General features: G+C 36.1%; 2 protein-coding genes across 16 annotated transcripts in view; one reads left to right on the top strand and one right to left on the bottom strand.

Annotated features, from left to right (window-relative positions):
* LOC137243186 (uncharacterized) overlaps positions 1–18507 on the top strand; it is a 116517-nt gene extending 98010 nt beyond the window's left edge. For 6 of the 7 annotated variants that reach the window (XM_067770558.1, XM_067770561.1, XM_067770560.1 and 3 more), the window contains exon 2: positions 17912–18507. In XM_067770558.1, coding sequence (XP_067626659.1) covers positions 17912–18415 — 504 coding nt within the window. In that variant the 3' untranslated portion in view covers positions 18416–18507. Of the gene's footprint in view, positions 1–17704; positions 17835–17911 lie in introns of those variants that run through there. The other variant, XM_067770556.1, reaches the window with a different exon arrangement.
* Fili (Fish-lips) overlaps positions 1–24426 on the bottom strand; it is a 603882-nt gene that overhangs the window by 318065 nt on the left and 261391 nt on the right. The window lies entirely within an intron of this gene.

A 24426-nucleotide genomic window follows, 5' to 3' on the forward strand; every position in this document is an offset into this window, starting at 1 on the left:
TCACCATAGCTCTCAACTGAGTGTAATGTTCGGTTACACCCGAACGTAACCTTCCTTACTTGTTTATTTTAGGAAGCATACATAAAGGTTTTTGTACATACAATTTCCCTTGTCTGATTTTCTCCTGAAAAAAGGTGCAGCAATCTCCCCTTGGATTTATTTTTCAATCATTTTAATGTAAACTTCTTTTTTGTTGTTGTATTTTCAAAAGTCGTTAAAAAGCGGAGTGATTGAGATCAATGATCGATTGAGTTTCGAGATACTTGTTAAAGAAGCAAGGAAAAATAAAAAAATAATGTTTTATTTAGAGGTCAAATATTCGATTAAGCTTAAAGATGTGTAAGCTTTCTGAAGCTTTCACAATTTTTAAAACTTTTAAGCTTTCATTTGGATAAGCGGTTGGTACTACTCCCCAAACAAAGAACCTATTAAAATTTGTTACCGGATCTGTGTGATGTAGATTGTTGATGTTTGGGTGTATTGAAATTAATAAACACAAATCGCAAAATATCTCCGAAGGGATTAAGGCCGAGCTTCTAATCGAACTCACATGTTTTATGCCGAGCTCGAACGGCATTTGCAGCCAGGTTATTTTCGGTAAGAAGCTTTTGATGTCAGAAACACAATCAGATTGTTTGCCTAACCACTGATGAGGGGCGAGCCCGCTAAGAAAATTGGTTTCTAATTGTGGATCTTCGGTTTGGTGAAGTAGCACTTTACCACTATATCACAGCGGCTGCAATTGAGCTGATGATAGCTTCCGAAAACTCGCAGTCGATTTTTATCACATGTTTAGGGTAGCCTGCATACGTGTGGCATACTAGCTGGACACTGCCCTCTGGCGTCACATACTTGTATATTAGACCTCGTCAGTAACAGCAGATTTAAGAATTGCAAGCTGCGCGAAGAAGCGGTTGGCAACATTCGTGTCCTGTGCTCGCCAGGTCTCGAGTCAGCAATTAAGCTAGGTCTTAGAAACTTCTAGTATTTGCCAGCAATAAGTGCTGGCATGCTTTTACAAAAATACTTTCCTTATTTATGAAAAGAATTCCCCAAGTGAGTCTGAAAAAAAAATACAGTACTCGCATATCGAACTAAGCTTATGTTGACTAACCAATGAATGAAAGCAGAAGCAGCGTTGCATTAAAAGTAGTGGCAGCTACGAACTTATTCTCCCACATTTAAATAACCATTTCTCTTCTTCTTCCTATATTCGTATACAATCCGCCTGATGTGAAATATTCCAAAACCACCATACATTTCCGAATTACTAACGAACATTAAGCGCTCGACTAACGCTTGCTAAAAACAGGAGTAGCAAGAATATATTCAAACTTATGAAAGTATAAGAAGTTGTCTCACATTTTTTTCAATGCACATTTCTCCATTGCAGCAGCTCGATTTCATTTCATCAGCTATCGCTATTTGCATAACATGTCCCTGTGAGCTGCTGCAGTTTTCTACAACGTTTTTGTTTATTTACTCCTTTTTACCACAATTTGGTTGAATGAAGAAAAACGGCGCAAAATTTTTAAGGAGTTGCATACGGCACTTCTTATATTCCTATGCAAGTATAATATCATTTAAGTTCTCCTTTCCTTGTGGCTTTCATATAAATTGAAAATTTCAATGCTTTCAGCTGACAAAGTAAGGACTAAATGTTAAAAAAAGGGAAAATGGAGTGAATCCATTAAAATGGGAGCGCTATTGAAGCGAAAAAAAAAAATTAAGCAAAAAGTAGTGCAGTAAGAGCCACACTGTGCTTACTTCTTTCTTAATCTCTTCGCGGTTTTTAAAAACTCGTCTCTTGCTTTCTTTCCTTTTAGTACTTTTTACTACGTACACCCACTGCACTTCTTATCATGCTTGTTTACTCGTTCTTTTTCTTCATGTTCTCTCTCATTGTACTAGGCAAACTTATAATTAAATTTAATTACAAGTTGCTGAAGTGGAGTGCTTCGTACGCCATTCATGTTTTTGTGGGGCGCTTGAATGCGTTCAATTTTTTTTCTTTGCAGTTTTGCATATTTGGCGCTTTTGCTCCCATTTTATGCAACTCGCTGCAGGAAGTTTACGCGCCTTTTTCTGAAGTTTTTTCCAATTTTTTTTGGTTTTTTGCAAAACTAATGCTTGTCTCAGTTTGTGGTTGGCATATACAAATTGAAATTTGTTTTAGAAATGTCTATGTATATGAAAAATAGTTTTTAAACAATTGACAATTAATTTGTAAAAAGTATACTCCAAACGGGTGTTGTTGTTGTTATAGCGATAACGGAGGTTTTGGGGAGTGTGATCGAACAGTATGCCTACCGCGGGTATATTCTAAGCCCCCCTAAAAAGCTGGAGGTTTCTTTATTGCTTGACAGTAAACTATTAAACGGTTTCGGTTGAGAAGTTGGTCAACCTGCTCTTGATGTATAACAGGTGCAGTGAGTAGGCCCCAAGCAAACTTTATGAATACAATATGTGGAAATCCGCCAAATGAGCACGCAGAGGAACTAGTTAGTTTGTAAACGGGACCATTATTTGGCCTTATAACAGTCCTTAAATTCGACATGTACTTTATCACATCCGTTGTTGACTTCTGGGCACAAATTGTAGAGTATCCCAAGAAGCGAAACATAAATGAAAGTCTAAGGAAACTTACAATCTACACGGATGGGCCAAATTAAAAAAGATAGCTGCGGCTGGATTATACACGCGGGGGTTCTATGTCACGGAAAGATTGGACAAGTTACTATAAGATAATGTGTTCCAACAACCAAAATAGCTGACAGCCAGACTGATTTAAAGAAATTATAATCTTAGCTGATCTAAATCTGAAATTAAATAGAACTATGAAGCCCAACTGAAGTACCTTTGTTGGGTATTCAGGTGCAGCAATATTGAGTATGGTAAAATAGTTGAAAAAATGGCCAGAAAGATCGCGAAATGGAATTAAATTATGGCCAAAGCTCTGGGTAGGAAATGCCATCTGAGCTTCCCATGCACCAAACACCCTGAAAGTAAAGTCTCAAGGTCCCTTATACAAGTTTTATTAGAAAAAAACCCCAGTTTTTTCAACCCAAGTTATCACTGCTTAGCGAAAAAACGATTCCTGTTAGGGAGTGTAACGATACGCTCTGGAAATAGGCACTAGACCGATTATCTGGGTAGAACTTTTCTGATCGCTATCACTTTTAAGTATGTTGATTTGGGTCCGCTTTAACGGCATTTGCAGTGGGAATATTTTACTCCTTAACCCCCTGGTGGTTTGATGCATCACTTCCTCTGCCGACGTTTCGGACTGCAGGCTTAGATTGTCAGGCACGTTTTACACCTAAAGTGGAAGATTCAAAAAGGGAGATTTTAACTCCAACCTTTGCTTGTGTGGAAAAATTTAAGTGTTTAATTTAGGTTAATTAGCAAATATTTGTTGGGCTGTCAAAACCCTTAAGTTAGTAAGGAAATATATGTTTGCACGACTACGCATACACAATAGATATAAATCTCTCCTGGTTTGAGCAATGATAATGTCATGGACGTCCTCTCAGTTTATGCTAAACCACTACGAGATCTCTGGGCAGGTGAAATATTGATCGGCAACACAAAATCCTTACTTCTGAAAGTACTGCCGGCCATACTTCTCGTACACCCAACATCTTATGGGACAAGACTCTCAGCTCGTGGTTCCTACCACATACTGACTAGTGTGCCAGAACAACATATAAGCAAGCGTCTGATACAGAGAGAATGCAAATCATGACATGGCAAAAACTCCCATTATGCTTCCTTTCTATGCGGAGATGTGCTGTTGAACAATTCATACTACAAGACTGCCATATCCAGTGTCTCCCGTCATCGACAAAATTTCACAACTCTGAAGAGTGCAACACCATCTTAAACCAAGCCATGTTCCACTTGGGCGCCAGTCCCAACTTGCGGCCTCTGGCCCAGATGCACATAGTCTCTTGAGGTATTTGGACACAAACAGCTTTATTACACTTTCCAAATACCCCGTAGGGATCTCTTACTTTAGCCAGGGGTATCTGTGCTCACCAAGCATCCATTCTAGTATGAGATACGACGTTAAAAAAATGTTGTCTTACCTAAGTTTTATCAAAAGCTCTTCTGTCCAGAAAATATTATTTTTGTTTATTTCTAACATTTGACCAACAAAACTCGCATACAAATAAAACTTTCAGTCATCGCTAAAGTCGTTGCCTTGTCGTGCGTCGTCGCGTGTTCAAAGAATCCTAAATACAAATAGTAAACGCTTTAGCTTGGAATGCTTTTTTACGTTAATGACAAGCATTAATTTGAGAGTCCTCTTCACCAACCGGCGAATTTGGTCATTTTGCGTTTGGTCAGTTTATGTGTGTGTGTGGCTCGTGATCCCAATCAATTAAGTTCTTGCGTGTTCGCAATTCGAATGTGTGGCACACAGAAATCTCGATTGTATTCACATATTTATATGCGAGAGCACAATTCTAATGCTTGCTCCAAAAATGCGTTCAATGAGTGCCATGCGACGCGAAACAGTGGAGCGTTTAGAAGAAATTTGAGAGAAAAAACAACATAGCGGCAATAAACTTACTTTCACCGATTGGTTGGTGCGAGAGCGAGCTCAAACGTTCTTGCGAAGATAACGTCAGCTAACCACATAGGTAATAGGCTTAGCAAAATTAGCCACTATATTTTGGTTTAGGAGAGCGAGCTATTTGTGGTTTTGGGGAGTGTTATCGATGTCACCGATAAAAGCACCATTAAGGTTATATAGCCCGATCATTTCAGGTTTTATTTAATATGACTGCAATAAACCTTCTAGGTTATCGCGCCTTCAATAGTCTAAATTCATAAGTAGCTTGGGATAGCTAGAGCCTCCCCTGCGAAATATGGGTCTACCACGTTATCCCCAAAATCAAAATCCCCAAAATAAAATCCCCAAATCAAAATCCCCAAAATAAAAATCCCCAAACTCATAATCCCCAACACAAAATCCCCATTTTATGTGTGAAATAAATTCAAATTAGGTTTAAAATCGCAGCGACCAAAAAATGCTAATAATCCATACCAACTTTCTGCATAGGCGGCCTTCGTCCGCGCTTATAAACAATAACCCTGGGCTACGCCATGCCAAGTCCGGGTGTGTGGTATAACCGTGGCTGCCGCCACGGGGATGTCCTTCTGCGTAGTACACGCTTCTGTTAGCTTGTTCGAATTAGAGCGACTAGCAGTCCTATATATGGATAAGTAAAAATATGTATTGCCAAAACGTGAATATATAGTTATACATACATAAATATGAATGAAAGAGGAAAGAGATATTGCTATTTTACAGGTCAAGATGTTTATCATAGCACTGGGATTTTGTGTTTGGGGATTTTGATTCTGCGGATTTTGAATTTGGGGACTATGTGTTTGGGTATTTTTTTTTTTCTTTAGGAATTTTTTTGGGGGATTTCGTGGCACTCCCGCGAAATATGTGTGTCATGCGTTCAGATTTGTAACAGAATTCACCTCACGTAGGTGAGGTTGAGAATTGTATTGAGAAAGCTGAAGCTATAAGCCTTTTTATTGCGCTCAAAAACCACTTGAATTCATCATTGCGTGTAGCGGTACAGATCTCAGTCCAACACAGCATAAGTATTGAGCTTCCGCTTGAAAAGAATTCTTGCTTTGAATGTGTACAACCAGCTAATGAGGACAATATGCTTTTTTAAGACAAATTTCAACGAATTGACCCACTGTTCGGCGTTTATATTGCTACTAAATATTTGCCGCTTGTTATTGTGTCGGATATTTCGACCTTTTTGTTGTTAGTTTGTTATTGTTCTTGCTGTGCAAATAAATGCGTCGCAATTACACACTTTAGTGTGGCATGCAATAATTTGGTGGCCACTTCGCCCCGCACGACGGGTGCTCAACATCATGGACCCAATCCTCGCCGCTCTAGTTGTCCTTTGGTCCACCTGCGCCGCTAGCGCCCCAACTGCTGTCTGCATGTGATATTCTTTTTCCTTTTTCAATTGCTCGTTTTTTTTTTTTTTGTTTGGCAAAAGCGTTCATTTATTTGATTTTCCCCTATAACTGCAACTCGATGTTGCATGCAATTTTCGGCACGATTGGTGCATGTTGCAAACAAATTACCACCTATGTGCCATATATGTGTATGTGTGTATGAATGTAATCGAGTATTTTAGAAGTTGTATAAGCGCACGTGTATAAGATTTTTGAGTGGAATACAATTTGTATGTTGCAAGTATGTGTTGCAAGTTAAATCAGGTGGGAATTGCCAAATCGTGAGGAAAACTTTTGTAAATCTTTATATGTGTTTGTATGTCTGTGTATGTGATTTTGCAGCTTAAATGCCCAACAGCGTTATTTGTGTGGCGCACAAGAAATATGTGCGAGTGCACGCGGGAGCATTTGTGGCAATGCGGCAAGTGAGGCATCAAATTAAAAATTGTATTTGCAACCGAAACAGTTGGCAACTTATCGCGTATGTTGTGGCTTGGTACGCTGCACGAGTTAGCCAAAACTAGTCGCTGCAAATCAGTCAAGTAAAAAAAGAACACAAAATATGACCATGTCTAACTGCAAGACCATTAAAATTAATTTGCGTTGCGGCTGAAATAGTTTTTAGGATGTGCAGCGAAACCAAATTTACATGAGAAGGCTGCCTTTCAAGAAACGACTAAATATTTTGGACATTCTTTATTTAAGTAAGTAATTTTTTAAGTCTTCTACAAAAAACTTCGGACAACTGCTTTAGCTTAAGTTAAGAAAACAAATTTTGACTGTGTATTTTATATCAGATTTTCTTCGGACAAAGATAACACTTAAGAAGTGTTCTTGCGAGAAAGTACCTATAAATACCAGAGTTATATCAAGCGCATGTTGGGAGGATGGTCAGTGGAGGAACACCTGACACATCTATCAGCATTCAACAGGAAAATGAAAATCAGAAGATGAAGACATAATATAACAAAGACATACGATCCTGAGCAAGAATGCGTCATATAGGCCTACTCAAGGGAAATGGTGAATCGAAAGTTACTTTCTGTATCACGGGAAAGAATAGGGCAAACGGTTTGCTACCATCTCACTTCTGGTATGCATACGAAGACCTGGCTTAGATCATGACTCAACATCATAAAACCGAAAATGTGGAACTGTGCCGAAAATACGTACATCTTTACGGCGTTTCTTCTTAGAGATTTTAGTGCACTAAAAAATAGCAATAGAATGCCGTGCCACTTACTTCGCTTTGAAGAAAAAGGTGGGGAGGGTATATGTGGTAGCGCGGTGAAACGTGCTATACACAAAATTTTGAGTTTGACTACATTCAAAAGAATGAACAATATTATAAGTAGATTTCGTTCAAAAACGCGTCCTCGAACGCGAAAACCTTCCGATCATTTAGACTAGCTATCGACTGGATTAGATAATAAATAATAACCCACAGCAGTCATTTTTGTACACAGGATTGCACGCTGGCAACCATGATAAACCCGCTTATCAGTTTGGCTTCACACAATATCTGGTTAGATCGGGTTCCAAGTCATGGAGGTGTGGCGGAAACCATCAAGGTAAAAGGCTTGCCAGAGAAGCTAGGCGAACCTTTTTGGAGCATTGGGTCGAACATAATAAATAAAAGCTCAGAAGGAAAAAAACTAAGATGGTCTTACTACGCATAGGCAGACCCAATCAACACACCAATCAAGGTATGCGGACAAAAAGTAAGTATCACAAGAGGGGTTCTTACAGAGCATGTGTGTAAACAGGGCATTTAGTCTGGCAGCCTGGTTCCAAACGTTTAATGAATTTGACGCCATCTCTGGAAGGCGACACAGAAAATACTGAGGAAAAGCTCTTACATTTACTCAAACCGATCATTACGCTAGATTTCTGTGAGTGAGATCGGTTTGGAGGAGTGGTAAAGGCAAAAAAAGCATAAGCATAGATCTGCAGATCGCAGCATACCACTTACGTGTACTATATTTTAAATTTAATTTAACTCAATCAAAACTTAGTCAACATCGGTTACCTCTTTCCCCCGCACAAATAATTTTTTGCGAGCTTCATTGCCACACACTGGCGCCTTCTGCCACAAGAGTGTGCAGAAAAAACTTATTCAATTTGCTATTTACCACCCACACATATTTTCACGAAATTTAAGGCATCACAAAAAGAAGTCGAGTTTCCTGCCTGTTGCCATATTTTTAAGCATCGCTTTTTCGACTTGGCTGTCGCTGCCTACTTTTTATGTTTTTCTCTTTTTTCAGGCCTTTTAACTGCGTTGATAAAATTTAATGTGCACTCATGAGGGCACAAATTTTGCAAATAAATTTTTTTTTTTTGTAAATTCATATACATTCCCAATAGAAAATACACCAAACTAGTCTGAAATGATGGAGAACTATTTTAAATTGTTTTGTGTTTAAAGTCCAGCTATAGCAAAGAACAGAAAATGGTAGCAATTTTTAACAATTTTTGTCACTTAAGTTCTTTTCTTTTTATATTCGACATCTCCAGAAATGCATTTTGTAACTAAAAATTTCCAAACCAATCTCAAGAACGTTTTCGAAAATGCTCGACAATTTCAATAAATTTTCGTCTGACAAAGTAAGAGCCATTGTTACAAAACAGTTGCGATATCTTCTCTGTCAAGTGCCTGACAGGAAATTCAAGATAGCTACATTTTGGCGTTTTGACAGAATTTTGAGAGGATGTTCAATATGGTGACGATATGGTCGGTCCTCATCAGCGGATGATAGAACGAGATACACTGAAAGAGATACATGAGATCACTATAGTCACTTTAAAATCCAGGTGATCCATTCTATTTGTGATTTTGACGTCTATGCAGAAGACATCACACCTGTTTTATCCACAATGGCACGAGCACAAAACTCGCATTGATTTTTTACAATTTTTTTCCATATGTTTTACATTTTCCTCCATACAAAGTGTGCATTGTGTAAGTAGTTTGCAACTTGTTTGCCCGACTGCAGGGTAGCTACACACATACATATGTACGTAAAGAGGTTATGGTGTTTAGATGTCACAGCTGTTGATGGCATTTCTTTGATATAATATCATTAACACAAAATGTTTTTTAATCTTAAATGCTTTAAATTTAAAGCTGCATGGAGTAGTTATTAAGTTTTTATGTAAGAATTTTTGTAATTTTCCAGTTAATTATGTGCCATTAAAACTTTTGATCCACGAAAATATGTTAGACAGGATTTATGAAGTTTCAGTTCAGAAAAAAAAGGCGTAGGTACCAAGTTCTTACAAATTTCGATGTATAAACACGCAGGTAGGTCTTGAAAGTAACTATAAATCGCCCAGGAGTTGAAGTTCAACCACAACAGGGATAATTTTACCAGTCGTTAAATTATTGATAGTAAATGGATATTTTCTTAATAACCAGTCGACAACTTTATGATGAAAAATCAAAAACTTTTCGATAACAAATCGATAATACCCTCATTTCAAATTTACCATTGTATGGTAATAACATTTCAATGACAAATCGATAGCTTTTTGATAAATACCCTTTTCTTTCCTTTTTTTTTTCTTTTCATTTCTTTTCCTTTTTTCCTTTTCCTTTCCCTTTCTTTCCTTTCCTTTCCCTTCTTTTCCTCTCCTTTTTCTTTCCTTTCCTTTCTTTTCCTATCCTTTCTTTCCTTTCCTTTCCTTTCCTTTCCTTTCCTTTCCTTTGACTATCCAAGTTTTAATTTGTTGTCTTTATTCGCCTATATCAACTCTACCACATACCTTGGCCCCACATTATACAACAATGCAGTGACATCACTTACGCTTACATTCTGTGTTCCCCCATATATTATTCCACTTTCAAAGGCTAGGCTTTCCCTTACTTTACGCTTACATTCGTACACACGATTACGAAATACGCAAGGTTTTCCAAAACGTTAGCTTTGAAAACCCTTACCAAGAACCAGATCACATATTTCCAACAAACTGCTTCTTCTAGATCGGACAATTTTCATTTTAAGTAACTGGAGCCTTAATTTGGCAGAAGCACTGTTATGGGCATCCAGAAAACAGCAATACTTGTCGCGATTTAACTCGGAAAAGCTTAGGCCGAGACCATTTTCCAATTTTCGTCGTGTTCCTTTTTAATTTGTGTTACAAATTGGCGGGACAGGACCTACAACTTTAATGTCTGCTCGGCACACCAGCTGCAAGGATGAGGGAATTTACTAAGAAGCTTTTTAATGGTAGAAATACACTTGGATCGCTTGTCGCTTAGAAATATTTTTTATTTAAGTATTTTTTTCAATACATTTTTGTTGCTTTTTCGGGTCCAGAATACAGTGCCTTTGGCGTGACAGGCGAAGCACGCTACCACCACACCACGGTGCCATTCAGGCATACAGAACATATTATAGAAAATTTTTTTTTTGATATTGTGTGTGGGTTAATCCTGCAAGCTAGAAAAAACATACACACACATACAAAAATTCACAATTTCTTTTTCGCTAAGTGAAATCAATTCAATATCCTGCTTATCACAGTAGCTGTCAAATCTTTTCCAATGAACTCATTTATACATTGAAATGAATCGCGGCCTTTCTACAATTAATGATATTATTTTACTTTCAAAAAATCCTGATTGCTATAGCAGGATACGGTAAAATAAGTGAGTATACATGTACTCTATACACCCATACATTTTCATTTTTCTACTATTATATATTTCTTTCACTACATAACCTCAAAATAACTAAGTTAAGATTAATGATCAACATCTTATTTACAACATTCACTCACATTAACATTTCAACAAAGCAACACTAACCCAGTCCAAAGCGCTAAACGACCCGCCCAACACATTTTAATGCCAAACAATAACCAAAGCAAGGCATTCCATATGCATCCTGTAGAGCCGTTAGCGATGTGCGACTAGAAATTAAACCTCAATGCGCTGACTTTTAACTGACACACTGACAGATGTTTGCGGAATGAGTTTGTCTAGCAAACCATCGTTCACTGCTAACCCAATTTAGCGGTTACGCTTACCGTTGTCAAGCGTGAGCTCAGATGAGACAAACACAAAATTACGAAACATCATTTATCTGTTTTAACTTCTACGCCGGATTGTTGGCTAACGACTAAGTTGGTTTGGAGAGGGCAACGGTTAAAAAAAAAAATTCTAAACGGTTAAAAAAAAATGCTAAAGAGCGCTTGACTGGAATCAAATCGGAGGCATCCATTGTAGCCGTTTTTTGCTTGTTTGGTTGCATGGCGCATTAGCGCAAAATGTCAAATATGACAGCTAAAATGACAGGCGCCAACGGGATAGGCGAAGGAGAGGAAAAAAACAACAAAAAATGGCCAGCGTATGCACGTTTGGCAATAAGCACATTGAATAAATGAGTAAACAAGCAGCTTTGATGAGGGAATCATGCAAAAGTGTGCACCATTTGCTAATATGGTCCCCGTAATACCTCACTCTTGACGGACAAATAAATTTTTAAAAGCGGATCTATTTAAACGTTCCTTTCCTTGAATATTATTTTGCCGCAAGCTAAGGAATCTTAATGACTTTTTTGGGGAGAAGTCAACTAGATACGAAAGCGATTATGATAAGGATAAGCGTATAAAGAGGTTGGAAAGCGTATATTGGACCATAATTATACAACAAAGGTATTTCGAGCAAAGAAAACAGAAAATATTTGTAGGTAGGGGCATTATAGTGAAAAGAAAAAAAACCTCGTCAATATTATATTAGATGGGTTTCAACAAGTTTGCCCAGAGTTCTAAAGATATTTTTTTAAGTCCTATTCTTTTACATGAGACTAGGCCGTTTATCGCTTATGCAGTGGCGTAACAATAAGGTGGCAGGGCTGGCAAAATGCCACGGCCTCCGACCCAAGAGGGACCCGGGCGAAGAGACCACGAGCTAAAAAATATTTGTTTACATTGTACCTGAGTATTTTATTTTACTTGAAAAGTTTTTTTTTCTAAGTTCTACGTAAAATACAAGTGAGACAACTAAAGACCGTTATACAATTTCAAGTCAATCGTTAAGCATTTCAACCAAACGAAACAAAAAGATGTTGATTAATTTTTAGAGATGTACACGTTACTCGTGAGAGAAGTTATTGGCATGCAAATTTTTTTTGAAACAATTCAACGAATTTATAATTTTTTTGGGCATAGTATCACAAGATGGAATATTTTATCAAGTTTTATATCTAATAAAGAAAGTGAGTATCTAACTTCAATAACATTAAAAACATTAAACCCTGCTAGATGGTCAGCACATTATGATGTCATTTTTGCTTTAGAAATTCGGTTTGTTGAGGTCCAAAAAGCGCAAACGAAAATATTCTGTAAAATTGCAACTCAAATGGATGAAACGAAACTTTTTCAGTCAAAAAGAAGATCGTTTTTGTTTTATCGGCCTCTTGATAAAGGATTCATTACTAAAAGAAGATCGAAAACTAAAATTTTGTTATGTTATTGGTTTTTTATTGCAAGATCCTACTTACTATCGATGCAGCCTCTAAAACACTTCAGTCTAAGGCCACCGATCTTTCAAATGCCTTAAAACGTTTGGAAATTTGTACCAAAGAATTGGAAAGGTATCGACATGAATTTGAAAATTAAAAAATTTAAGCGAATAGTGTAGCAGAAAAATGATTCATCGTTCCTGAATTTTCTAAAACTCGCCAAAGGATGGTAAAACGCCATTTTGATGAGCTTTTCCGAAGATGAGCGTCTCCAAGATCCCGAAAGTTTGTTCAAAGTGAAAATATTTTATCAAGTATTGGACATAATTATAAACCAACAGATATTGCGCACTGAATGATTTTGTTTCAAATTCCAATTTTTTGCAGCCTTCCACTTCAAAAGTTCTAAATGGCACTGATCTATTAAAAAAATCTCTAGAATTTGTCGAGATATAAAAAAAGATATATATGAATCGTTTGACAGAGAATTACTCAGTTTTCGACCCACTTTCAGAGGCGAAATAGAACAAGTAAGGAAGGCTAAGTTCGGGTGTAACCGAACATTACATACTCAGTTGATAGCTATGGAAAATCACCATGTAGGAAAATGAACCTAGGGTAACCCTGGAACGTGGTTGTATGACATGTGTATCAAATGGAAGGTATTAAAGAGTATTTTAAAAGGGAGTGAGCCATAGTTCTATAGGTGGACGCCATTTAGGGATATCGCCATAAAGGTAGACCAGGGCTGACTCTAGCATTTGTTTGTACGATATGGGTATCAAATGAAAGGTGTTAATGAGTATTTTAAAAGGGAGTGGGCCTTAGTTCTATGGGTGGACGCCGTTTCGAGATATCGCCATAAAGGTGGACCAGGGGTGACTCTAGAATGCGTTTGTAAGATATGGGTATCAAATTAAAGGTATTAATGAGGGTTTTGAAAGAGAGTGATCCTTAGTTGTACATGTGAAGGCGTTTTCGAGATATCGACCAAAATGTGGACCAGGGTAACCCAGAACATAATCTGTCGGGTACCGCTAATTTATTTATATATGTAATACCACGAACAGTATTCCTGCCAAGATCCCAAGGGCTTTTGATTTCGCCCTGCAGAACTTTTCCATTTTCTTCTACTTAATATGGTAGGTGTTACACCCATTTTACAAAGTTTTTTCTAAAGTTATATTTTGCGTCAATAAACCAATCCAATTACCATGTTTCATCCCTTTTTTCGTATTTGGTATAGAATTATGGCATTTCTTTCATTTTTCGTAATTTTCGATATCGAAAAATCGGGCGTTGTCATAGCCGGATTTCGGCCATTTTTTATACCAATACAAAGTGAGTTCAGCTAAGTACGTGAACTGAGTTTAGTAAAGATATATCGATTTTTGCTCAAGTAACGGACGGACGGACGGACGGACATGGTTTAATCAAATTTTTTTTCGATACTGATGATTTTGATATATGGAAGTCTATATCTATCTCGATTCCTTTATACCTGTACAACCAACCGTTATCCAAGCAAAGTTAATATACTCTGTGAGCTCTGCTCAACTGAGAATAAAAATTGTCGTGTATTGAGACCGCGCTATTTATTAATAATAAAAAATCATTTTATGTATTGCAGCTTTCCTGAAGTATTCACTGCATTACTGTTATTTCTTAGAATTCCTGTGACTACAACTAGTGCTGAACGATCATTTTCAAAACTAACCTTGATAAAAACCTTCTTAAGAAACTCTATGAGACAATACAGGTTATGTAGCTTGGCTATTCTGTCTATTGAAAATTCTATAGCCCGATCTTTAATTTTTTATGATGCTATAGACCCTTTTGTGGAAAATTTCAAAAAAAAAAAGAATTTTCTTAATAAATATCTTGTTAAAATTAAATTATTATTTTTATTTCATTGTAAATGCGTTCAGGTTTCCGCATTGGGCCAGCACGGACTACAGACCATTTTCTCTTACCTAAGAGAGGAGGAATATTGCAATTAGTGGGAAATATACAACGTGTAATTGAGTACGCTGAAAATCTTGCAGTTTATTAAAATTAAACTGAGTACAACGTGAAGATTTTTATTGATAGGGTCCCATCAAAAGAATTTGCCACGGGCCCCAGATGGTATAGTTACGACACTGCGCTTATGACCACAGATACATATGTATATGGGAGAAACCCAAAGTATTTTGAAACTAAGTTTTATTAAAAATGAGCATGTTTAGATATATGTATGCTCGTATATATTTCTCTGCATAAGGGAAATAAGTGTATCTCGAAAAAAGGCTTCAATTTTTTATTTGTTTATTATTTTACCTGTTATAAAGACACTTTAGGTAGCATTGATATGAAAGTGGTTTTCGCAAAAAAAATTACTTATTATATTCATCTTAGATTCTTTTAAGAACCATTAGTATAAAAGTGGGCGTGGTGCTTTCCGATTTCATAATTTTTTTTGTGCTCGTTGCTTATGGCAAGGTTAATAATTTTACCAAGTTTTGTGGTGACAACTCATACCGCTTTTGAAATATGACCAATAGTTTTTGAAAAACTGTTTTTGGAAGAAGTAATTTTCAGAAAATTTTAAGTAAAGGATTTTTTCAATGCATGAATTTAAGTTGGACCTGGAGTATGTTCTCTGTCGGAAGTAGATTGCAGATTTTGGTAAGAATGAATGAATGAATTTATATTCAATTAAATATATTAAAGGTTCCATATTAAACTCTTGTAATAATTAAAGCTTGTTTTTTTATATGTACATATGTACATTTACTGTCGGTGTTACAAAGCGTGTGTTCATTTAAATCTGATAATCATGTAAGTTTTTTGTTTTATTAAATTGCACGCAATAATTTAATAACAAAAATTGTTTTCAAAAGTTCAGGAATTTATATTATATGTGAACTAGTATAAATTAAAGAATTCCTAAGCTAATGGAATTTTTTAACATATTGAAAAATGTTGAAAATATTTCAGTACTATATAAAAATAAACAAATTATACATTCCTTGTGAGAAATATGAGCCTATAGAAAATATAAAACTATAACCTATATATATATATACTAGGCCGGGTCTCTTTGTGGGGATGCAAAAAAATCGCCCATTGCTCTGTGAAAATCATATTCCAGGGATCAAAATAAGAAACTTTGCTGAAGGAACCATACCTCTAAATCGAATTCTGATGTCCCCCCCTTTGGGTCGTAGGGGCAAATTTTGAAAAATCCCACTTTAAAATGCCTATGTTTTTTCTTTTTGGAGTTTATTTTTCTCTTTAGAAATTTATTTAGTCAGAACATATGTAAATTAAAAAATGTATTTAACTTAGTAATAGAAAAGAAATTAAAAAAAAAATTATTAGAAATTAGCGTTTTTACAACCCCCTTTTAAAACCAAGGGATCACTGTGATGCATTTGCATGTCGTAAACATAGTTGTGTGGGTTTTTTATTCAACCGTTCTAAAAAATGAAGGTATCACTGTAACACAATTGCAGATCGTAAAATTGCTTGTGTTGTTTTTTTTAAGCCACCACAAGACACAGCAGCTAGAATTGAAATTGCCCCTACCCAAAAGTTCGACCCAAAGGGGGGGAGGGGGGGGGAGGTCATCAGAATTCGTTTTAGAGGTATGGTTCCTTCGGCAAAGTTTCTTATTTTGATCCCTAGAATACGATTTTCATAGAGCAATGAGCGATTTTTAAATCGACCCGCCCTAATATATACATATATATATATATATATATATATATATATATATATGTAATTTCAAAATTTCCTCGGTAATATGGTTTTCTTCCGATATGTAGCCAAAATCGATCTCTAATGACCAAAGAAGTGCCATATTAACATAAAATAGAGGAATATATGAGGCACAACAGGAAGAGTTTTAACAGAATCGCATAAGGCGTAAAATAGGAGCCATTTATGAACGTATTGGAGTCATATTCGACTCTTATTTAGACTGATATCAGATGACCACCGTAAGAGGGGAAAACGCACATTTCGAACTCCCAAAAGAGCTCTTAATAAGCATACAAGCACATACTAAGGACTAACTTCTGACTCATTTTTGACTCTAAAAGTTTGCTGGGATATATCAGTGAAGGACGTAACACAAAAGCATGTAAAGCATGTAAAGCATGAGTGCTAGAACTCAATTCGTTTTTTTTTTATGACAGATTTATTTGGAATTTGTCATTGCCAATAAATGCCATTCATGTTTTTACATCCATCCAATATAATTTTTTATTTTGTCTGTTCGTCCCTTTATCGCCTTTGGAAACCGGGTATTCATTTTTACCTAGCACATTCATCGATCCGATTGTCTGCTGAAACATTAAGTTTCTTATTTTACTGTAATATATCTATTGAATAAAGACATTGGCATGATAAATTTGCATTTTAAATCTGAAAGACGATGCTGAAGTGAGATTTCGAGGAGACCCGAAAAAAACCGATACGAAAATTTTAAGAACACTTGAGAAATGGAAGCAACGATTTTTCCAGTTTTTACACTTGATCTATTTTCGCCAATTACTCTATGCGGAGGCTTTTAATGTTTTTTAGGACCTCTTCAGGCTTTTTACTCCATATCAGGAAGGTATTAAGAGTCACGCCACTTATATGAGTTTGGCTGATACTCTCGTTGCTGGGAGTATAAACGATTCGGCCTGTCTTTGCCTTTGCCTTTGGGCATTCAAACCATTGTTGTCTGAACTGCTTGGTTTCACAGTTACTTATGGTTTCCCTAGTGTGTGCCTTTCTTAGTCGACATAAGAGCACTGGACCTTAGAATCTCGCTATAGCACCGTTTTTGGCTAGGTATTCTGCATGATCATTACCTTCGTGTCCCTGATGCCCGGGAACCCATCCTAACAACCATTTGTTTTTGGATGCCACATCATTTGGCACTCCAATGCTTTCATCCACCAGTTAAGAAGTAATTGTGTAGGACTGCTAGGCAGACTGCAAGACACCAGTTAGAGATTGCTTAACTAGCCTTTATTTTTTTCCTCCACTGTAAGCCACATTGACTCACCAGCCATGGTGGTTTGCATAATCGAAACATCAGCAATATTTAAAGTCGATGCATCAAAAATGTTTACAATTTGTATGCATTTCAAAAAGCTTGTTATTAAAACGCGATTTTCATGTTTTTTGCAATATCACTGATTTGAATGTCGCATTTCCATAAAACCTATAAATATCGCATACAAGCAGTATTGTGCCAAAAGTACAGTTTTAGAAACATTAGAAAAATTTATTAAATTTCGAACTCTTCAGCACTTTAGTCGAACTCATCCCGGTATGAAGCTTTGTGTATGTGCTTTTGTGCTTTTATGTGCGCTAAGCGAATTAATCGAGGTAAAATACGAGAAACTAAAAATGAAATAAAAACCTTACAGGATAATTTGAAAATTTTCAAACAATCTACTTTTCAGGCCGAACAACCGTACACTGTGAAAAATGAAGCTTTTGAACATTTCGATGGGTTGAAGGAGACCGTCTTTCACTTGGGTAAAATGAAAATTATTGGACGTGAACGCTTAATCAATGGCACTGTCATATTCACCGAACCCATGGCTAGTGATCATTTCAAATTTCAAATAGAACTTTTCTCCTCGCCACAAGGTGATGATCAATACAAACGTTTACCTATGGGCGTGCCACGTACACCAATTTGTGAAGGCCTCAAAGATTTGTATACGAAAGTTTTGCAACCGTCATTTGTTGAAGGTGAAAATACCGATTTTCCATTTGTGCCGGATGAGGGTTTGTGTCCAATACCGGCCAATGAATATTATATAAAAAATTTATTATTCGATACGGATTCGTGGCCAAATCAAATACCACGTGGACTTTTGAAAGCGCAGCTAACCTTTTTCAAGGACGACATCAATGTTGGTGGTGGCGCGTTGTTGTTTCGTGTCGAGGATCGTGAATGAGAGCAAAAAGGTGAAAATTTAAAAGAAGTTTTATTTGATTTGTTAGAATTGTGTTGGAAAAGTGTCAAAATAAACTGAAATAAAGTAGCAGAAAATTTTAGATGTACTAATTTTATCAGGTCTGGGGATAGAAAAATTCGCGGATAAAGTATATAATGACCCGGACTGTGACAGATTGCGGTTGATCAAAACATACTTTGCCGACGAATTCAAAACAGATTACGAAGAATATCTTCAAGTGCTGCTGTAATCGAATTAGGTTTAATGGTAATCAAGTTTATACTAAAATTTAAGCTGTGAATTAGCTAACTGATAAGAGGCAACGAAAACACCATGTCAGAGTTTAGAGCAGGGTTCTTTAAAACCGAAAATGTGACTGTGTTGGAAAGATTACTATGATCGTTGTGGTAGCGGCATAGTCGTTAATTAACGAGGAATGAAGTAAGACGACCGCACGCGTTGTTTGAAAACATTCCGAAAATATATCGTAAATATGCTTTGGAAATATTATTTTGTCACATGAATTAAAATAAAATATAACGCTGAAATTTGAAAGCTTAAAATTACGCGATTGAGCTTTTGTTTGCAAAATATTTTATTTTAAAATGCGTTAATAAACAATACTCTCCTCCGACTTTGCTACTCTGTTTGTTCAGCTGGTCTAGCGTCACGATATAAGAAACTGCTACTATATAGATACTTGATGTACAATAGATCTTAATTAAGATCGCAGTTCATTGGGCCATCACGATTATTAAGATACTTGCGCACCTTGATTCCGGTATTTTGTTCTCTATAGTTTAATAAAGACATTTTTGGGGATCGCCAGACATTTTACAGTTTATCAGTAAGTAAATAATAAACGGTGATTTATCAATATTTACGTTGGGGAAAAAATGGATGATGTTAGGTTAGGTTAGGTTAAGAGGGCGTGCGTGGTTATTATCCACACTTCCACTCAGAACAATTTTTGTCCATTATGAGTGCTCTCAGTAAGTGCAGGGTGGCGGCACATTCGTTTACCCCATTTCCTCCTAGTGGTCCTCAACGAACCACTTCCTTTCTCTGATGAACCAAAGAAGAAGCGAGACTTCCACCTTCCCAACATCTGCCAGGCTGTCGAAGAACCGTGAAGAACCCAGAAATTTGAGCCTTCTTCTTTGAAGCGCCGGCATCGGAAGATAAAGTGATGGATCGACTCCTCTTCCTCTGCATCCTGACAGCTTCTACAGAGGGAGCTTGTTGGTATTCGCAACCGTCGGAGCATGGGTGCGATAGCACAATGATCTGTGATGACACCCATAAGTACCCTCACCGCAGATTTGTTCAGATTTGTTGATGGATGATGCTAAATGGCACATTGGTTGAAAAATTACAATACAACTTTCAAATCAAGTGCAGGTAGAGTTAACTGACGATGATCAAAAGGGCCATTAACGGAGAAAAAATTTTATAGAAGGGCAAAGAGCCAAAATAGTGCAGCCATTCGCAGAGTAAGGTTCAATCCGACATGAAGAGTACTGATTAGATCGCAGTACTCATAATGCATTTGCAATGTATGCCGTGGTTACTGAGTTTTTAGCGTTTTGCTTGTGACTATGTTGGTTTAATATTTGTAATGCATGTAGTCATAGCTAATTGAATTAGATTCCACATGTAGAAATGGAGGGAAGAACATATCCAGCGCGGGTGAAAATCTTCATGATCTTCTTGGTATAAAACATACAAATGCTTCTAATTAATTTATCTTCCCAAATCAAACATAAGATTTTGACGAAAATACACAATCGTCCACTTGAACTCTTCACCAACTATGTTAAGTCAACTTATCTAGCGATACAATCAATCATGATTCATGAGAAATTGCCAATAAGTTGAAAACAAATTGACATTCAACAGGACTAAGAAATTAAGGATTTAGCGAAGTGCTTACAATTGATTTACTTAAGTAAGAAAAAAATGCTAATGCGAATAAATCACGCAAGGAAACCTACGCATTGCCTCAATGTAAGTATGTAGTGTGTGTGTATGCGTGGCAATGAACAGTGCTGCCAAGGCACTTAAAGTATCTGTCAATTCAGCGAGCAGCTTAGAAGAATTATTTGTAGTGAATTGCTTGTCAAAGTGAAGTGACGCTGAATTCATTGTAAGTGCTTCAATGAGCAAAGAACGCAGACGTGAAGGCATAAATTTTTAAAGAAAATAGTATACCGGTAGGAAATATTTAGCTGTTCCAAAGTCAGCGGACCAGAATATTATATAGTCTTCCACACAAATAACGAATTGTGATAGCCTTTGAAACGAGTTTTAAAATATCGAAAATAAAAAAAAATACGAAGTTTAATAAAAACCTCACTGCTATTTGTCTGTTCGCTTCTGTATATGTAGGTTTTTTCTCTATATATCTGGATACCAATATTTGTTACGAAATAACCCTGTCCTTCTAGCAGTGGCAAGGTACACAGTTCGACAATCACTTACTCATGGCAAAAATACCATGCACAGTATGAAGTGCCTTCGGTCGATATTTCTCAAGGCATTTAGTTTAAAGTGTGGGTAATGTTAAGAAAAAATTATCTCTTAGGTCTGCAGTTTGCGGCAGGAAGCTCTTGCTGTAAGAGTAAGGGTGTGATATTTCTCAAGGCCTTTAGTTTGCTACGGGTGGCAGGACCCCACCTACAATTCCATGCCATTTTTAAAAAAAGCATGTAATAAGTATAGACGGGAGTTGCCTCTGCCACAAAGGGTAGTAAAATTCTTATGCCTAGGAGCAGATCTGAACTATATAGAAACTAATTATCTAAGTTCACTTATATATGTATATGTTAAATATTTTATATATTCACATATTTACATATGTATGTGGGCTCCTGAGAATAGACATTCGATATTTATTTTCTCGTAAGTGGAAATTTGTCAGCTTCCAAAGCTTAGTATGTAAACACCTCATACATATGTATATATGTATGTATGTATGTTTGTTCTATTTGTGTTTACGCTCACAAGTTTGTTTGTACTTAAGCTTTTGTTATTGTTTGCTTCTTTAAGTGATTTGGCTCGTAATCGACAGGCCAACTTAATCGTTGACACACTAACTAGACAAGCATTAGTACAAATAGCACATACGCTTATGACCCGGTGAGAAATTATTATTTGCGTTGTAATCCAAATGGGTGGCAAAATGTGCGATGCAGGACAAACTAGTAGTTTTCTTATAGCAAGAATTACAAAACAACTTACAGTTCGGCTTATTATATAATGACAACAAGTGCTTTGTCTTTTACGGTCTACACAAGGGCCAGTTGGCTACTTAGTTCAAAATAGGACTTGTTAGCAGGCGCGACTTTTACCGACCGACATTACTTTGGCAACTTAACTCGATTCCTTAATAAGAGGAGTCTACAAATAAGCAGCATATTCACAGTTTCGCTTTTATATTTATTAGAAGTGACATGAATGTCAAGGCGTGTTATCTTATTCGTCTTGCCCTCATTCGTCAATTGTTAAGGCCAGAGGCCACTTGTGTCAGTGCTGTCAACATTCGCCCATAACTTTTTCTGAGTATTTTATGGAATTGTTTTATCGGTTTCAAAAGACTTACATAAAAAAAAATTATTTAAAATCATGCCAACAAAAGGACCGGTATAAACTACAACCGAATCAATGGAACAGAATTTGACTTAGTTCAGCACGTGCATAGTTAGAGCTTTCAAATATGTGCACTGTACTTTGTTTTAATTCTTTTGTACAGTCATGTAACAAAATAAGTTTTAATAGCTTCATTGCTCGTTAATCAACGATTAAAAAGTATCACTCTTACTAACACAGTCATAATTTCAGTATTGAAGAGCCCAGATGTACACATACATGGCCGCATTCAGCTTAATACGACGTGTATATATATAACCACAGCGAATATGAGACGCCGACGAATTTAAGTAAAGTAAAGCAACTATTCGGGAAAGCTCTTTGCGAAATGTATAGACCCTGGAGGAAAATATTGACGAACGGACCAAGTGGTATATAAATCGGCGCACTCTAATCAGTTTGAGTTTAGCACTTATAAGTAAAGTGCGTGAGTACATTATATTGTTAAGTTCTACTACCAAAGTAGTACTGAATATAAACATATTAATATAGAGAATATTGCAGTTTTTTTCATTTGATAGCTCAGTGATTCCAAGCGATAACAGAAGGCAAAATATAATCAAGAATTCTTAAAATTCGTCACAACATAACGAAAAAGATTAATTTTAATGAGAAATCATGGAAATTAAACAAATAATGTAATGGAATTTAACAAACAATACCCCTTTGATTGTAGACAATTTAAAAGCAGTTCATAAAATTAAGTAAAATAAAAATAAACAGGATTTTAAGGCAGCAGAAATTTATTCGTTTTCCAGTTTTTATTAACATTAAAAAATAATAATAATAATAATGATTGTAGCAATAAAATTTAAATAATTTTTATTGGACTAATTTGAAGGCTTTGTATATATAATCTACGTTACGTTTTTTGCACTTACTTTTACTTTACACAAAAGTGATAAAAGTACACTTTTGTAAATTTATTTTTTCAATATTAGTTTTATTAATATGCAGTTACCAGTTATACTGAAACAAATAATCAAAGAATTACTAAATTTGACTTATGCTGTATACGAACCTAGCGGATTTATACATACTATCGGTTTATTTAGGTATATGTACTTTTTTTTACACTTGTCTAATTATACACATATGTACATTCATATCAACATTTCAATCAATTCAATTTAATTGAGTCATTTTAATGTATTCCATTAATGGCAACGCAATAATCGTAAATTTGCCCAAACATTAATCATGTCATCACATTAGCGCTGTTGGCTGCTGTGTGATGTTTTTGTCATGCGTATGCTTATCACATGAAATAAAATGAAATGCAGCTAATAAATTTCGAATATTTTTTTTTTAGTAGCCACACAGAAGTTTGATGTCATTCCAACAGATTGGTGATAAAGTTGTTGCCGCTTTTATTATTATAATAAACAAAAATGTTAATATAAACTAGCAAAGAAGTTATCAGGTGGAAAAGTAACTTTATTACAGCAATTAGTTTAAGTGCATGTGTACTTAAGGAAAGTAATAAAAACTATACAAATAATGATAATAGGTAGATAAGTATTTTGAGCAGAGAACGGATTTTATATTGATTTTTTTAGTACTAACTAATGGTGTGTTCGATTTTGTTTGATATATTTAATTTCGAATAATCTTGAAGTAACTTTTCGTTAGCGTTTTAAAGCGCTTTCAGTTTTCCTCGAGTACTTTTTCGTTCTTTGGGGCGATGTTAACTACAACATTTCTTAGAATTTCATTTCTTCACCAGCTAGCTTGTCGGGTGCTGAGCTTTGAATTCGAGTACATTTGCATGCATATGCCTCTATTTAATCAGCTTTTTGATTATTCCTCTGCTAGCTTTGTAATTCGTCTCTAACTTTTGCCTTTTTGTTGTTATGCCGTCTATATAAGTTTTGGTATTTGTTATACCTTTCATGCATATGAAATGGTATATTAAATTTGGTCCGATGTTTGCAACGTTGAGAAATATGGAAGATAGACTCACCATTAAGTATACCGAATTGATCAAGGCGACGAACTGAGTTGATATAGCCATGCCCGTCTGTCCGTCCGTCTGTCTGTTTGAACGCAAACTAGTCCCTCAAATTTTGAGATGTCTCAATGATGAGGATGTATTTTTGTATTATATTATACATTTGTCGGATCCGGTAGGATCGGACCACTATAACATATATCGCCCATACAACCGATCGTTCAGATAAGACGATTTTGGTAATTCCTGCCGCAATTTAGAAAGTATACACGTGAAACTCGGTGATATATATTCTAATTTATCATAGAAGATATCGTGAAAAAATCACTTTGATTGGAGCTATATATAGTTATATCCCATACAACCGATCGTTAAGATAGAAAGATTATTGGCCATTTCTCCCTTAATTTAG

Source organism: Eurosta solidaginis, chromosome 3, assembly GCF_040869045.1.
Source record: "Eurosta solidaginis isolate ZX-2024a chromosome 3, ASM4086904v1, whole genome shotgun sequence".
NCBI classification, from domain to species: domain Eukaryota; kingdom Metazoa; phylum Arthropoda; class Insecta; order Diptera; family Tephritidae; genus Eurosta; species Eurosta solidaginis.